General features: G+C 32.7%; 1 protein-coding gene across 5 annotated transcripts in view; it reads left to right on the top strand.

The window, feature by feature from the left end:
• Nucleotides 1-13,466, top strand: part of f (espin protein forked) — a 73,369-nt gene extending 59,903 nt beyond the window's left edge. For 4 of the 5 annotated variants that reach the window (XM_089225615.1, XM_089225616.1, XM_015517537.2 and 1 more), the window contains 7 exons: nt 186-630; nt 2,821-3,267; nt 6,065-6,328; nt 7,309-7,689; nt 8,911-9,089; nt 10,649-10,836; nt 12,601-13,466. In XM_089225615.1, coding sequence (XP_089081741.1) covers nt 186-630; nt 2,821-3,267; nt 6,065-6,328; nt 7,309-7,689; nt 8,911-9,089; nt 10,649-10,836; nt 12,601-12,886 — 2,190 coding nt within the window. In that variant the 3' untranslated portion in view covers nt 12,887-13,466. Of the gene's footprint in view, nt 1-185; nt 631-2,820; nt 3,268-6,064; nt 6,329-7,308; nt 7,690-8,910; nt 9,090-10,648; nt 10,870-10,946; nt 12,579-12,600 lie in introns of those variants that run through there. The other variant, XM_089225614.1, reaches the window with a different exon arrangement.
• Nucleotides 13,467-16,630: the final 3,164 nt, after the last annotated feature.

Raw genomic sequence — 16,630 nt, 5'->3', positions numbered from 1 at the left:
AAAACAAATGTTGCGCTTAAATCCTATTAAATAATAATTGTAGATAAATAATACTAAAGTAATTAAATATAACTTAAGCATATTATAAATTATATGCAACATATTATCGAACTGGTCTTCCCGAGTGACCGAGTCCCCGGTGTTGTATATGGTATTAATTGAGTATTGTACGCCTGTCGTTGCAGTGCTCGTTTGCCGACTGTGTCAACTACAAGAAGAGTCAGGAACCGTTTTACCTCCACCCCCCATCCACAGTGGGCGGTCATCATCAGCATCAACCACAACAGCAGCAGCAGCAGCAACAGCATAACGGGACCGGACGTGGCAAGGTGGCCGTCAAAGACGGTTTGTATGTCGTGAGCACGCCGCCACCACCGCCTCCGCCGCCACAGCAGCAGCAGCAGTTTTGCAAAGTCAACTCGGCGGCGGCCGTGCTGCAGGCCGTCGAACCGGTCAGACCGCCGCAGCCGCAGGGACCGTTTTACCTGCACAACCCGAACGGAGTGATCGACGACCCGGTGAAGGACATATTCGCGACGGACAAGACCGCGGCAAAGACGGTGTCGTACGTGACCACGACCGCTCCCCCGCCGCCACCTCAGCCGGCCATTGGCCTCAACACTATGACCGGTAAGACGCGCTATTTTATTATAATGTTGTTCATACGAAAGTGTGCTTATATATTATATTACATTATTATTATATTTCAGTTTTCGTTAAAAGTGTACATCAATTTTTTTTTTAAATTATTATGGCGGATTTTTTTTCACCTTATACGTTACACGCGTTTTACAATGCTACCGCCCGCGTAATAATAATAAAATTCGAATACAGCTTATATACGTACGATCGCTGTCATTTTTCTTTACTAGACATGATATTATTATAATACATCACTATAATAGTAAAGGACAATATTAGGCGTGACTAGGTGACGTCCGACCGATCGGAAGATTATTTATTATATTATAAGTTGTCACTTCAATAAATTATAATAATACATCTTATTGAAATTTATAAAAAAAAAATTACATAATAAGACTATGATTGGTTAAAAAAAAATTAAAAAGAATTCAAGTATAGATACAAATAAAATTATACCACGCAAAGGATAATATTAGTACGAACGGTATAAAAAAAAAAAATACTTTAAATCGGAACATTGGGGACTTCAAAGAACAGTTAAAGTAATTCAACTGCAAGATGATGTTAATTAAAACAATAGGAATGAAGTTGAAAGGAATGTCAGATAGTTCAACTGTTAGTGAAAAGAATCATATTTTTAATTGTTTTATATCTATGGCAGAGAAGAGAGTATTGTTTTTTGAAAATATATAAAAAGGAACGAGCTGGGAGATTATGTACTTAATAAGGGACAATGAAACATTATGAAATCTATCATTGTAACACCTATCTAAAAAATGAACCTATATGCACTGAAAGGAAGTAGCTTTAGGTAATTTCTACAATTTTAATTCTACAGTTGAAAAATATAAAATCAAAGAATGAAAGATACTACGTTTATAGTAGAATGATATGGGATCGATAGTCGGCGGTCGACAATAAATCATTCGTTTCTCATTACTCATTAGCTATACTAGGTATACATATTTATCATTGTGACCGAAAATCTAGAGGAATTCATTCTTAAAGCCGGAATTTATAAGACGTGAGGTACAAGTTTAAAGTGGAATAAAAGTTGAACAAATTAATATTATTTAAATAATATGAGAATACCATTGTTAATGACTTAATACATTTCCGGGCATAACCGGTACTCAAACCGGTACTAACTAAAATCATATTGTGTATAATGCATTAAACAAAGAAGCAAGCAGCAGTGTAACGCGACCATCGCAAATACGACGTGTTGATACGTCACATAAGTATTTTTGAGCCTAATTTTCCTGAAATATTATCGATTTACATCGAAAAGATACTGTCTGTCGTTTCATTGAAGCGCGTTTAACGTCAATAAAATATAAATTCTCTATAACGTTGTTTTCACGCATGGTATTCACTAGACAAAAATATTGCATTCGTTTATGGGTCGCCGCTTCGTTATATCATTATATCGAGTGTAGGCCGCATTTTTTTTCTAATCACTTTCGCGTTCTAGTACGGCATACCTGCAGTATGATAAACATGTAATAATACCTATATACTATAACCAATAACGTAATAAATAAACGATAACGAGGTTGTTTTACCAGGACACAATATGATAGGTATAGGTTTTCACGTGACCACTGCGCAAGCGCTAATTATTAAAACGACCGTTTGCTATTGAAAAATACCAAAATGCTGTGGTAAGATTTGAGAAATCAGGCAATCGTTTTTTGCGGCACAACGCGGTGAGAGTGCCTATGCCGGCGTTATCTCGTCTGTCGGGCGCGTTATCTGTGTCTAGATAAGTGGTTTAAGATATAAGTAAACAATAATAAATGAAAAACAAAAAAAAAAGGCGTCACCGTGTGCCCACCGGTGTATACTGCTATAGAATAATATCACATTTTAATATAATTATATGAGTTGTTTGTGCCGCTGCAGTCGCCGTTCAGCGTTTACACGTCGCCGCCGCCGACGACAATAACCATACCTAATATTAATAACATTGTAACAACATCATGGTCGCCGTCGACCTTTGCGCGGCGCTCTCGCCGTGCCCGTCACGACTGCTGCAGCGGCGCCGGTGGGTGGGTGGCGACCGGCACGGTGGTTCAGAAGCCCGGCACGACGTCACGTCGCTGTCCGGTCCAGCCGGCACATTCACGCCACTAACCACGACGCTTCGGGCGCCCGATTTTTCCGTGTTCACAGTCAAGGTGGAGGTGCACAGCAGTAACAGCAGCTCCGGTGCCGGATCGGACGAGAACCTCAGCTCGTCGTCGTCGGATCGGGGCAGCGACCCAGGCACTGCGGCCGGCGAAAACGACTACGAGGACATTTACGAGGTGAGGCAACGGGCCGAAGGCGTGGGTCTTCTGCACCACACTCAGCATCACCACCGCGGCAAAGAGTCCAAGAGCCCCAGCCGGGACTCGGGTAGCCACAGCCGGTCCGGTTCCATGAGCTCTACAGGCAGCGGAAGCGGTGGCACGCCTGGAGTCATCGGTTCGTCCGTGGTCGTGCTCCATACCAGTAATGGTGGTGGCGTCGACGACGGAAAGTTGATCAACTCGTCGTGTGCGACGATCACCAACGTCACCGTCAACGGATCGCCTGATATGATTCAGTGCTACGAGCCAGTCGGTGTAATGACGCCAGGTACGTAATATTGTTGATTTAATTTTATTATTTTACCAAACCCTTTATAATATAAATGCAGAGTATGATGCACAATCAAAGTTTACAGTATAAATATTACTCAACATACTATTTAATTTCTTGAATTCGTTAAAAATTAAAAATTAAAAATAATATCTGCATTATAATATTAATTACGTTAACTATAATTATTGGTGTTTGGCACGCAGTTTTGAATGTCGAGTCTGCTTATAGTACCTACTCGTTACTACCTACCTAGTTATAGACAAATTGTCATGCGTATGTAATCAGCTTATTATTTTATTTCTATTGAGCAATTGATTACCTCATAATTATATTAAACATAATTAATGATTAAATGATATATTATTGGGAAAAAAATACAACGAGGAAAGAGGATTGAGGAACAACGGTTTTGAGCATTGCCAATCGCCATCATGTAATTTAATTTCAATATTTGCCTAAAATTACAATATAATAATGTTATTTTATCATTGTTATCAGTTCTGTTCTTAAATATTTAAAATCGTACAAGTGAAAATAAATTATTCGATGTCACCGTGTCAAGTATAATCAATGATCATAAAATAAAAAGTCAATTAGTAATATATGACTTGGCTGGTGTTTTATTTTTATTCCAATAAACTGTTCAATTCTATGAACAAGTAATAATATTCATATAGCAGCTAACTATTTACATTTAATTATACATTATGCGATGTCGCAAATCATCAAATGAATAGACGATGCAGACCTATGCCTATATCATGATCAGGGCTAGGATTTGTATGCAATAAAAAATTGTAAAATATGCATTTTAATTTCTATCTTAGATTTTATATTGACCGACATACTTTTATTAATTGTGTTTATCTTTCTCCGTCAAACTATTCGATCTTTAATCGCATACCTATTGTACCATAGGATTGTATTTGTAAAAATAAAATTTGTGTTTGACAAAAAAACCAAGTTTTATACTTTAATCAGTAGAGCTAGAATTAAATATGAAATAGTAATATTTTTTTATTTTTTTTTTAATTCGCATTTTATTAAAAAATAATTATAGCAAAGCGATTACAAAAAATATTAATATTAAATTATAAATATTAATTACGAAATATACTATAAAACATGTATTTTTCGCGTTCTTATAATCGAAATATGCAATAATATTCATTTTATTCAATATATGCATTAATATGCATTTTATCCAAAATATGCAAAAACATGCAAAATAAAAACACCATCACCATTCATCTCATCATGAGGTGATTCGTGGACATTACTGACAAAATCAATAATCAGAAGTCGCAAAAAAAACATGCTGTTGCATACAAATCCTTGCCTTGATCATGATAAACAAATAATATTGGTATACTCGGTGGACAACATTTTCCATATTAAAAAAATAAAATAAATCTTACATTTTTTCTATATAAACTGCCAACTGCATCATAGAAGATTGTTTCAACTACATTTTGTTTACATATTTCTTTCTAGAATAATATTATGTAGTCTTTTAAAATGGGGAAGGGTATTATACTTGGTGATAATCACAGTTGTATCAACCGTAACTAGATTAATTTTTCGTCTAATCAACTAAATAACTAGATTATAGTACTTAACATAGTATAATAATATTTCATACTTGCACAATATTCTTATAATATTAATATAGTCACTTTCCTAAGCATACTCGTGCCAAGACTTGGAGACTGGTGATGCAAATATTCGTAGTAAACACTCGATTTTGTTTTTATTTTGTACATCCGTATAATAATAATTATTCTTTACTGCTATTACTATTATAGTGTGTTATAATATCCTACAGCTACATGAGTTGGATCACTTAAAAATTTAAACCACCTACAGCGTTAATAACCAATTATTTTACTCTGATAAATTTCTTTCCCGGATTCTGGAATTTCAATATAATAATATACCTAGTATAAAACATTTTATTCTATTCTGCGATTTTATCATTAAATTGTCTTAATCATTTACAACTGATGTCAGGTCTGATTTCAAATCGAATGTATAATACTTTCATACTCTTTAAGTAATAATATTTTTTATACATTTTTTAAAATATTAAATTATTTACGTATTTATATCTTTACGATATACACGTGTTCAACCTAATTACCTGTTATAAATAGTAATCGTAATCTTAATATTTTATCACTAAATTTCATATTCATCTACTGTAAGTAGTTCCAACTTTCAAGGAAGTTCAAAAATCTAAAAGTAGGATTTTCGTTATAATTCAATTATAATTTATAATTGTATACTATATTAAAAAATTATAATGTTATCTACACGGTCTACCCATAACACCATACAAATTAATAATCGGTCTACAGCTAGACACGGTGAAACATACTGCACTGATCATTTCGATCTTGTCTGATAAACATATACAATGTGGGCACTGTTACAATTGATAATAATATCAAAAAGACCGGTATTTTTAAAAATAAGTAACTTTTTAAAATACAACTTCAATATTTAATTGTTTTAACTAAAAAAATTTTCCAGTTTTTAAGCGTATTTGATGAATTTATTTATTATATATACTTAACTACGAGAAATATATATACACATAAATACAAAAAGCTAGGTCTGTGAATACTGATACAAATTTTCATATTTAACTAAAATAAAACTCAATAGTGCCATATTGAACCTCACCTATTATAGCCACCATAAAACTACGCCCCCGGCTGAAGTACAATATCAAAATAATAAAGTATGATGAAAATTAAAATTAAACGTGATGTCTTATGCATAATGACAGAGTCGGGAGTGTCGAGCGGCTCGCCTTCGGACGTGAGCCATTCGGCCGAAGACTCGGACCCGGAGCTGCCGGGCCAACACCACCATCACACGCTGCCGCTGCACGCGGCCGTTCACCACCACAAGGAACGGACGCCGCTGAAGCGCGTGGTGTCAGAACCGGCGGCTGGCGTGTGTCCTCCACCGCCCCCGCCACCAATGCCTGTCAACGATTTCCACGGACAGGTGTACGTGTACGTGCAACAGCAGTCAGTCCGCAATCCGAGTAAATATTTTATAATATCATATTATTATCACTATACACCCGTCGAATAAGTAGTACGCGCTGCAGGTAATATAATTTCGCACGTCGCGATACGTCATCAGTTCTCGTCACGGGCTTAACAAAAAAAAAAAAAATAGATTCAATTTTGGTCGGTCGTTTTGGGTGCTAATAGTTTTATATCTTTGGCCTCGTCCGGAAATACAGACATTTTATAGAAATTAAAAAACTATATAATAGATATACAGTCAAATTGAAAGAGGGGGGGGGGGGTTTGTTTCGAGATACCTAACTCGAATTTATCAAAATTAATTTCTAAGAGAATATAATAAAATTCAATTGTCAAGTTTTTCGCATTATCACGACTCGACTGTAATATTTTATATGATTATTATTAACGGTAATATTTGTCCTTTAAACAAATATTATATATTATTGTTAATACACAATTAAGAATATTATTTATGATATAAAAACATGGATATAGGGTGGAAAGATGTGTTTCCACGATTTTAATAATTAACCTATAAGGTAATTGAAAAAAATATTAATACCCCCTCTAAAATTCAACCAAATATTCTACTATCCGGTTCTTGAGCATATATTAATTAATTTTATATTTAATTAATATTCGCGATTTTTATCATAGTATATTAATTGACTTGTTTCAAGTGCAATTAAATTAATTAAATACAGTTTAAAAGAGAATAATCCTATAAAAATCGGAGCGATTTCACTTGGCTTTCGCCAATTATCGACGTGTGCGCATTTATCAAATATATTAAGTACCTGTGTCTGTGCTCGAGCGTTATCGCATATTTTGTACCACGCTTTGCTCGTGTGTGCAAAAAGCGTGTACCCATAATGTACGAAGAAAATAAAAAATGTAAAAAGCTTCACGCGCTATTAACCAACGGCACACATCGGCCACCACCATCAGATAAAGTACGCACGGTCGGTAAGTCACATCTTATACTTCGCAGGAGAATCTTCGGAAGGCGGAGGGGCGCTGGTCTCGGCGATGACTGGACCTCAGCAACCAGCGGCGTTCATTCCGCCAAAGTTCCCGGCCACGGGCGTCCATGACATAGGACTCATTAAACCCTCAGAATACCTGAAGAGCATCGTCGGCGGCGGTGCGGGTGGCAATACCGGTGACTCGAACGAAGTTGTCAGACCCGCAAACACGCCGTTGCACAGAACCAAGTCCGAACTGTCCGTGGCCGTCCAACACCAACAGCAACACCTGCAACAGCCGTTGGCCGCGATCAGCATACACGATTTGCACAGCGTACAGCTCAAGAAGACGCCGGGCACCGTGAAGATCATGCAGAACAACAACAACAACGTGGACAAACAATCCGGTAAATAATAATTATTGTTGATTTTCGTATACGTTTTTCGTGAAAATGAATCGACTTTCCGGAAAATGAAATATTTTTTAGTACAATAATTATTATAATTTTATTTCTCATGCCTACGGTTTTATAAATTTAAACCTAATTCTAATCTATAAGTTTATACAGATACCTAACCTAACCTACCTTAACAGATTTTTTGGAATTAGAAATTCATTATTTATTTTGTAGTTCATCGAATACTTTACAAAAAAAAAGTTTAAAAATTAGAAGTCCATCATTCGTAAGCTTTTTCTTTTCAATAAATCACACAAATGGAATATTACCATACGAATATATTGACATTAATATAACGAATCGTAATTGAAAATGAATGACTAATATTATATTCTTCTCGTTCAACGTTTAATCTTAAATAATAATTACATTTATACATCCCACGGCGTTGTGAATTTTTTCAGTTTGTAAAATCGTCTGTGTTGTATTATGATGTTTTGATGATGAATTTTAATTATTTTTACGACCTGGTAACTTTATTTCATTTCAAAATGCAACTTCATTACCAACATTAAAACGGTGTTTCATTCAACTATAAATACTGAGCTGACGCATAGTTAGTAGTCACAAAATTAAACACGAAAAATCAAGCTGTGTTTGTACTTTGAACACTTCAGAAATGAATCATTAAATAATTGAAAAAAAATAATTGTTCCAATGAATGTAATAATATAGAGTTGAAAGTATTTTGGTGAAAATTGTGTCGAATTTACCGAAGAGATAAATTATTTTCTTTAAGATTGTATACTTACTGAACAGCAAATTAGGCTATTATTCATCGTTTTTAGTCAAATTTAAGCCTAAATTATATTTATTTTCATTAATGACACTTTATCTTAACATTGAAAAAATATATACATCAAACGGTTTAAAATAAAATCGATATGCAAATGCAATGCATACTTATACCGTTTATATAGAAATTCGATATTCATTCATAAACTTCTATACACAATAAATAATAATAATTGATTTTTTGAAGAATGCGATACACTCGAATTAGTTTCTGTATCATATTTATATAGTCCGATAATGTAATAACAACGCGTGTAATTAGACGAATATTACAATAACAATTTTATGGGAATGGTTTACAATTTCTTCGGCTTTCACTGACTCGTGTGATGTGTGTGCAGTGTGCTATTACTCATTACTATTGTGTTTCATTAGGTGCTGTGCCTCCGTTACAAGCACAGAGGCAAGATCTGATAGCAGAATTAAAAATGTCAAAAGATATTAACGGCATTAAAAAGATGAAAGTGGAAAAAGTCAAAATGGACGAAATGAGCGAAAAACAAAAGATCAACGAGATCACCAAACAGTTGTCGCCCGACAATATCATAGACCAGGTAAATATAATCATATAATACCTATGTAACTAGTATTTATTTATTATATTTATACATATACGCAGAATTATAATATTCATATTCAAAATTGTATTGGTTACATTAAACCTATAATATTACCGCCCTTACTATAGTATAAGTTTTTTTCGGATAAATGGTAATTACTATAATTACATATTTCAATATTTATTAAGTTTGATAATATATTCAGTATTCTAATTGCATGTATCATAAAAAAATACTTATTTCTGAATACTAGTAGCTCTTAGTCTATTCTCCATCGCGTTACATTTGATGGTTACACTATAAACATTAAAAAATATTAATTACTCACGTTCTAATAATTATTAAGTAGTATGAATCAAAAACAGGTTGATTTCTAACTATAAACGATTTTATTGCTTATTATTTTTTATATATAATCTAACAAAAAACCAGATTGAAGATTATGGTTTATAGGGATTGTAAACTTTTATAAATTAAGATGGAAAGAATATGATTCGTATAATATTCATTCATACCTTTTTTTAAAAATTTATTTGCAATACCATAATAATAATTTTATACTATTTTAGATTCTGAGCGGAGCGAGGAATGAAATGGTTTTATAATGATGTTTATTTCTTTTTCTTTTTTATTCTGTGAACACTTTTTCCCCCTCTAAAACTTACTCAAAAGTATCAAATGTAATATCTTTCTGAAAGATAATGTTCTTGATCTGGTTCTTTAGAGAGATCATTTTTTTTTATAAGCATTTAAAGTTTGAATTTTGACAACATTCGTAAAAATCATGAAAATCCACAAATTATTTTAAGCTAGAAATTCATAAAAAAATTTCTTTTTAAATCTAAGATTTGAAAATTTTTAATAATCTATATTATATCCTAGACAGATAAACCGTCTTCGCTCAGAATCGTTTTTCGTATACAATGATATAATATTATTGGATTCAAATTTAATTCCATCCATTACAGTAACCCACTTGTAACCTACTGTACAGCAGAGCGATATCCATGACATACACGCTTTTTAATTCTTGATTTAAGTTCATTAAAAACATAAAATATGTAGGACATTTTTAATTTTGTTACCTATACGCTAATCTGATATATATTGTTCACATACCGTCAATCATAATCGTGACTAAACCAATGCAATATTCAATTGCTATTCCATTTACACACATTTCACTCTAAGCATAAAAATATCTGAAAGCTGTATGTATTATACGCGATTTCACCTTATATGTTAGACATCAAGACGGGCAATGATGTTATTTTTCGTGCGATTCTCGTCGGTTGTTAATTACCTTATGTTTCTATTTAATTATACTTTATTATGTTTAATGTAGGATGCACTCGTTTATCATTTGAAACATATTCGTTTAGCTATATTCAGAATTTATATTTTAATTTAGTATGTACATTATATTGTAACCAATAACGGCAATAACCAAAAAACATATATAACAATAATTAACAACCACAATATCAACCAGGAGGTAGTCTATAATAGTAATAAATGAATATTTATTTATGTTGTCAATGTTTGTTTTATAGATCCCAGAAAAGGACGCCAACGGTAACATGATACCCGCGTGGAAGCGTCAGATGATGGCTAAAAAGGCAGCGGAAAAGGCGCGAAAGGACATGGAAGAGGAGCTTACCCGACAGGCAGAGGAAAAACGTTTGCAATCTTTGCCACCGTGGAAACGGCAACTGATGCAAAACAAGAGACAAGACGACAAGTACGCTTTTGAAAAATTTCTGAGTCTAATAAAGTAATGACTAGCTATACGTTTTCGTCAGCGTCTAATTATTACTAGTCAATAATCATTGAGATAATTGGTTGGTGTAGAAATTGTCGTCGTCACGGTTTGATTTCCCGCGAGTGTACAGCTGTTGTTGTTTTCACTGAAAATGTAGCCAGTCTTTACCTCGTCGTGTGTGCGCGTGCGGTGTACTTCGTTATGCCTGTGAATTAAAATTAAAATGTAAAAACTAATTGTCTTTAATTAATCTAAACTAGATAATAATATAACAAGCATCGTTCATTTGTCAATATACAGTCTTTGAACAAATTCAATTTCGATAACAATTTTTTTGATGGTATAAAAATCATAAATTAAACAAAATATTAGTGTTTATTACATACCCACGCAATTTACAAATTAATCCATATTAAAAGAGTCCGATAATACACGTCAAACAAGATACATTATCACATTTTCAACAGTTTGAAAAGAGCTTATTTTATATCCGAGTTAATCTGACGAGGAATACTTCCAATAAAATTAATTACAGTTGTTCCCCAAGACAAACAAACGGATTATAAATGATAACCTAACCTACAAAACAGAAGTATGTAAATAGTTACCTACCTAAATCAACTATTTCTATCATTATTTAATACATAAATTACAATATTTAATAGCTCTTGTAATAAACTTGGATAGTTCCATGAAGGAAGGTTCCATGATATATAATATTTATTTTTATATTTTCTATTTTTATTTGCATGTACTCAAAAGAAAACATGAGCTGAAATTCATAGGTATGGTAAAAAAAAAACATGAGGCATAGCCCACAATAATTAGGAATTTTTACCACGGGATGCAATAAGTACTTTAAACAAATTCGCTATGCTAAACCGGTATGAAAAAACGCACAGGAATGTTTTTAGACCATATAATTTTTTTTTTTTTTTTACTTAAATAAGGCTTCAACTCCTGAGGTTATTAGCCTGCAGTAAACACAAAATACAAAATAGTAGTCATAGAGTATTGATCTTAAAGCTATAGGGACACATTATGTTTGACAATAGAGGGATTTTGTAGAGTATATGTACATTCAATTATTTTTCTAAATTAATTTTGCTAAGCCTATGTTTTTGAAAAAATTGTATATGTTTTTGGAGTTATCTTCGCCAAGTGCTTGTTGCATAGTTAATGGGTTTCCGAGGATTTGTCTGGAGTTGGTGAACTACCATATAATTTATATGGTTCATTATTCCGGTGAGGGTTAATGTGAGATAATCTTAAGCCGGTTTAGCCCAACTAATTTTTAAGTAGTTGCTCATTCTTTTAACTAAATAATAAAACTAAAGCGCTAATGTCTGTTTAAATTTTTAAATAAACTCTTGCAGCTGCGATCCGATAATTTTTGACTTATTAGTTAGGTATCACTAAGAAAAATTTTATGACAGTATTAAATTATAATACAAAACCAAATGATATTCCTTGTTGTTTACGTTTGAAATCTCAAATAAAATAGACTGTAAACTTTTATCACTAACAATGTATGTATGTAATTTGAGAAAAATTAAAAAACTGAAATGATGTATGGAATACGAACCAAAGAAAAACTGACACTACCGTAGAAGTAAAGTGTACAAAACTTTGTCTTTATATTGTTGGTCAGTTAAAATATTGGAAGTAAATAGCTTATCTGAAACTAAAAATGTCGAGTGGTTTCGTTGTATTTTCACTAACAGAAAGTCTTTGTTTGCCTAGGTTGTCGAACAATGGGAAACCACCATCAAGTGTCATGACCAAGGTGACGTTTGCCGAGTCTGCGACAGACGGCCAGAACAAGGAAAACGATCAGCCGGTAGTGGAAGATGAATCAGTGGCGGCAACAGATGAAAAATCCACGGCGCCACAGGTTCCTTCGCAGTCACAGCAACAAGTCTCCAATAACAACGCAAAAGACTCGGACAGCGATGATGGTCTTGCCAAAATCATTCCGTGGAGAGCTCAGCTGAGGAAGACCAATAGCACTCTTAATCTTTTAGAGTAATATACCGCATATATATACGCAATACTGTTCCATATTATTATTATTTTTATTATTTATATACGTTTTATACTTACGATTATTAATTTTATTATCATATACATATACATATATAGATATAGTACTTAAATGATATTTATAATTTATACGATACACATCATATTGTATACTGTTATATAAACTTTGTCTTCTCTATGCTGTTAATGATTAAAAACAAAAATTCACAATAAAAATTGTGCGTTAACGTTAAGGACCAGATTCAAGCGTATATATTATAAAGTAAGTTTTATAAATATATTACCTATATATAATATAATAGAATATAATATACTCGTATTATTTAAACTATAATGCGTCTACATTAATAATAGAATATAATAGTATCTATGTATGATATTCTAATATATATATATTTCTCACACGCTACATTATGTTTAAATACGCCCTTTGAAATTGTTTTTTTTTTCTTTGACTTATTTTGCACACTTTCAAAATATAGAATGTCAATTTCCGTTTGACAGCGTGTATATGAGTTGTCGTCAACTTCTTCCAAATAAATAAATTAAAATGCTGTGATTTTAAATTGTCTTGTGTCCTGAAATGGGTGGTACCTTATTACCTAGCTGATATTAATATTGTACTACTGTAATATGTGATGTACTTAAAGCTGGGTAATGTCTACTCTGCAAAAATCTATAGACCAAAAACTTAGCTTTAATTAATTTAAACAACAATTGCACCTGAGTATCTCACACTCTGGCAATGTTGGGTAGATTACTATATAAATATTAATCAAGTTAATTTACTCCTTAATTAAAGATAAACGAAATATATTTACTTCCATGAAATTTGATTTTATAAGAAATAAATTCACTCTAATTTTAGAAATTACAGAGTAAAATGTATTATTATAAAAGTAAAATTTGTTGTACGTTTGTAGAGGGAAACGAAAAATGACCGTGTGGTGCCTTCTTAATTATCATCAGTAATTTTCATTACTTGGAAATAATAATTCTGTTAATAGATAAATATTAAATACATAAAGACAAAATAATCTCATAATTACACCACTGCGCTACTAACAACGCACCAACGTGCCACAATATCTATTTAGCGTTGCATAGTTTTTTTTTTTTTTTTTTACTTTTGCCCTCGGTTGTCAGTGTGTAACTGTGTTCTATTTCTTCTCTCAGACCTACATTAAAAATTTTGAAGAACATTATTTTTTAGAGTTTGACATACAGTTTTATCTAAACTAAACTTTGACTAAAACAATGTAATTTCTATTTAAGTCAACAAATTCTTATTTTACATTTTTGAAATTAAGACTACGAAGTAATCAAGGAAATGCAAACATATATCAAGTATATCTGTGCCTAATATTATGCTAAATTGGTAAGTAAAAATGTGTGTGTGGTTAAAAATTAAATTAAAATGTTTTTATAATTACCTCACACAGTAAAATGATTTTGATGAAAATGTGCTCATATGACAACGAGTAAATAGTGGTAAAAAATGTCAACTTTCCTAACCTGGTTAGTCTTAAAATATTTGCACTTGTAAGTACAAACCTTACATGAGAATTCTACAATATTTTTTTTGTTTTGTTTTGTATTATTATGTTTTATTCAATCTGTTTCAAAGGAGAACAATAAGAATAATTGTCAATTAATGATAGAAGCTAAGATAAAAATAAAAATAATATATAAAATGGCAGATTTGGTGGATTGTAGAGGCCTCCCAGTGGAGGTACTACGACATGAGTGAAATTTTCTTAGGCTAGGTTATTATTGTACATATATTCACTTAGGCTAGTAGGTTACGACACCACTGCCTTTTTAATCTTTTAGTTGGGTTACCTGGGATAGAATTCTACAATATGAAACGATATTGTGATCGGACACAAACGAAATTAACACACGGTAATTGTAAATGTAAAAAATTCTTAATATTATTCTAAATAATCGTCTAAACAAACTAAAAATTAAGGAAAAAACTGGAAATTTTACGCACAATCAGTTTTCGACAAAATCGATTTTGGTTTTTGATGTAACTTTAAAACAATTGACTATAGATATATACAATTTTCACCGAATGTATATATTAGTATATTCTATCCACCATGCAATTTTCAAAAAAGTTCTACTTAATTTGAATTATTCATAGGTATTTTCAATTTTCGATCATTATTATTTTTTTTAAAATTATTATCGATAAAAATGTATTTATTGGGTAGAAATGTTTGTTAATTTAATACAAGGCTCTTAACATATGTTACAATAGCAGTTGAAAAATAAAATAAATTCACAGTTTTTTTTTATAAGCATTCAAATTTTGAATTTTGACAAAATACGTAAAAATCACAAAAATTCGCAAATTATTTTAAGCTAGAAATTCATTAAAATGTTTCTTTTTAAATCATAGATTTGAATATTTAATACATGATCCCTTACAAGTTTGTCAATCTTTATCACAAAGAAAATTTCCACCGGAAATTCAAATTACATTTTCACATTTGAAATTTATACTATTTTCAAAATATGTAGATTTGTTTTGAGCTATTTAAGTAAATGTGATGGTGATTGATTGGCAGAAAGTGGAAGTCGCCCAGTGACGGCACCCCGTGGAAAGTGAATTAAGGAGAGAGTAGGTCCCTACACCAGTTCCTTTTCAGACGCCTGGGTGGATTACCTGGAATTTGATTGGATGAATGTTGGATGATTATAGGATTAGAGTGAGTATTGAATGTTTTATGTGTTTTTTTGTAGGTGATATTGGCAAGGCTGTTTAAGGTTGAAATATAGATGTCTTTATGAAGTGCCTCATTGGTAATATACTAAGGGGCACCTGATATTAGACGTAGACAAATAGACTGAAATGCCTGTATAGTTCTAGTATTTGAGGGTTTGGTTGATCCCCAAAGAGCTTTGAGCGGAGTAAGGCGCTTGTTTTTAAGTGGGGACCCCATGTAAGGCGTTTGTCAAGAGTTTAAACCTAAATAATTAGTTTGCGTGGAAGATGGAATTTGAGCATTAACAATAAAAGTTGCGGGACATTCTAAGGAACGAAGTGTGAAGGTAATTTGAGAGGATTTATATGGATTAACTAGGATCTTCCAGTCGTGAAACCAGGTGTTTAGCACAGTTAGATGGTTTTGGATTTTTTGGGCAACTTGGACGGGAACGTTGTCAATAGCAAGAATAGCAGTGGCATCCGCAAACGTACCAAGAAGTGTGTTTTCGTTTAGAGATAGGTCAGTGGTAAAGACGTTGAATAGGAAGGGAGCTAAGTCACTACCTTGGGGACACCAGCAGTTGCTATTTGAGAGTTGGATAAGGCGCCGTTGATTTTTGAGACTAAAGTTCGTTGGTTTAGATAAGATTTTATTAGTCAAACACAATTGAAAGATATGCGAATTTTTTGTACATTACTTTTCGCGTGACCATAACAGCGTCGACCGCTTACATAATCAATCACACCTCGCACTCCGAACTATTGAGAGTAACGCGAAATTGATTACATTACTTTCTGCGTGACGATGACGACGTTGGACCGCTGACAACCCAAACCATGCGTTTGACGCCGTACTATTGCCAATAATGAAATTTTAATTATAAAATGCTTTTCGCGTGACTATGACTACTTCAGTCCGCTTGAATATCCAAACCATGCGGTGGTCCGCGTACTATTGGGAATAACTCGAATTTTTTGTATACATTAATTTTCGAGTAATCATAACGACATCGG

This window comes from Diuraphis noxia, unplaced genomic scaffold, assembly GCF_037042655.1.
Source record: "Diuraphis noxia isolate RWA-SAM2 unplaced genomic scaffold, SU_Dnox_SAM2 contig0004, whole genome shotgun sequence".
Taxonomy (NCBI): domain Eukaryota; kingdom Metazoa; phylum Arthropoda; class Insecta; order Hemiptera; family Aphididae; genus Diuraphis; species Diuraphis noxia.
This window is presented reverse-complemented; position numbering and strand designations above follow the sequence as displayed.